The sequence below is a fragment of the Tachysurus fulvidraco genome, chromosome 12 (genome assembly GCF_022655615.1).
Source record: "Tachysurus fulvidraco isolate hzauxx_2018 chromosome 12, HZAU_PFXX_2.0, whole genome shotgun sequence".
Classification (NCBI taxonomy): domain Eukaryota; kingdom Metazoa; phylum Chordata; class Actinopteri; order Siluriformes; family Bagridae; genus Tachysurus; species Tachysurus fulvidraco.
Window position 1 is genome coordinate 13,590,946 of NC_062529.1, and position 1,631 is coordinate 13,592,576.

General features: G+C 39.5%; 1 protein-coding gene across 1 annotated transcript in view; it reads left to right on the forward strand.

The window, feature by feature from the left end:
* The first annotated feature begins 902 nt into the window (after nucleotides 1-902).
* clec14a (C-type lectin domain containing 14A) overlaps nucleotides 903-1,631 on the forward strand; it is a 1,930-nt gene continuing 1,201 nt past the window's right edge. The window contains exon 1 of the mRNA XM_027172777.2: nucleotides 903-1,631. This exon is cut by the window's right edge and continues 1,201 nt beyond it. Within this exon, the coding sequence (XP_027028578.1) occupies nucleotides 966-1,631 (666 nt within the window). The 5' untranslated portion in view covers nucleotides 903-965.

Genomic DNA, 1,631 nt, shown 5'->3' on the forward strand with positions numbered 1-1,631 from the left:
ATATTACAAGTACTGTGACCAGCTACTCTGCATTCATAGTAGAGCCATGAAGATCAAGACAATGTATGGCAATCCCCAAACAAGAAATTTTGTTATTATGACTCATTTTGCTGTGCCTTGTAACTTTATTTCCCTTCTACAGTAGTTGCCCCCACCCGACACTCCCAAATGAAATACACAGCATTCAGAATTTCAATTGTGACTTCACTTCCTTCCTTTCATGGCCATTTCCTCCAGGAAGCATCTGGCACTGGCTCACAAAGAAGATCATCAGTGAGATAGAATAGTACAGCTTCTGTTAGAAATATAAGACTGCTTTATGTCTCAAGAGATGCATTTTACAAACCTACTGAAGTCAATCAACACTTTTTTGGCGTTGTTGAGGTCAAGTGTGTAATGTAGTCTGAACCTTACTGCTACTGTGGACAGAATTCTCCAATGTAATGAATGACTCCTTTGTTTTCAGTGCATCCTGTTACAGATCTGTTGATTAGAGTACTGAGTTTGCTACAGGCTCATGTCTAAAAGTATATGCATACTTGGTAATTTAAATGTCTTCAACCCTTTCTAAATCATGCTTTAAAGAAAATCTGATGTAAAGTCAGGTGTTTTGGGTTTTGTGTTCAATTGCAAAACTCATGGCTTATCTGACCCCTGGCAGTGCTCACTAGATTTTCCTTGCTGTTCTCTAACTATTTTGATTTCATCTATCACAATTCTCATTTGCGAGTGGGTCTATGGGAGCAAGTTAGCTTTGGTATTGTTTTGCTTAACACTACCACCGCCCAAGAGGAAGTGGAGAGCCGTATCAAGATTTAGCACATTTCCTGAGAATGTTGTCTTGAGAGGACCTCATAGGGCGGATAAGAAAAAAGGTTGTGGTTTAATGAGTCAGTGAGAGCTGGGACACTGACATAGTCACTGCTGATCAACAAGAGACAAGAGGCAAGACAAGACAAGAGAACATGGACTACCAGACTGGATTATGTTTCATCACCTTTCTGACTGTTGCCTTCAGCACCTCTGTTTCTACACAGTTCTACTCTGTTGACTTGGATAGTCAATCATTTAATGATGCTCAGAATTTATGTGCAGCTGATGGATTTCTGGCTAACATGCCCAACGAGGAAGAAACTAACAACATTCTGAATGTTATTAAGGACAAAGGATACACAACCTCTACGTCATACTGGATTGGACTGAAAATAGAGAAGGGAGAGTGTGTTCAAAAAAATCTACCACTTAAGGGTTTCTACTGGACTGTAGATAACAGCACTAAATTTGATCTTAATAAATGGAAAGAAGAACCACCTCCTACTTGTACAACTGCACTTTGTGGACTACTCTCTGTGGAGTATACCGGCTCTACATTAGTGAGCTGGGGATTAAATTCAATGACCTGCAACAGGAAGTTTCCCTTTATTTGCAAACATAAAACATTGAGTAAGAACATAGCATGTTCTTCTAAACCAAAGATTTTAGGGGCTCATTACACCACAGAAAAAAAATATGACCCATATACACTCCAGGTTTCTTGCAGTACCACAGACATTTTCATGTTGACCTGTTCAAAGAATACCGGTAAATGGAAGCTGGTAGGTGGAACAGAGACAGACATACAAGAACTTTGT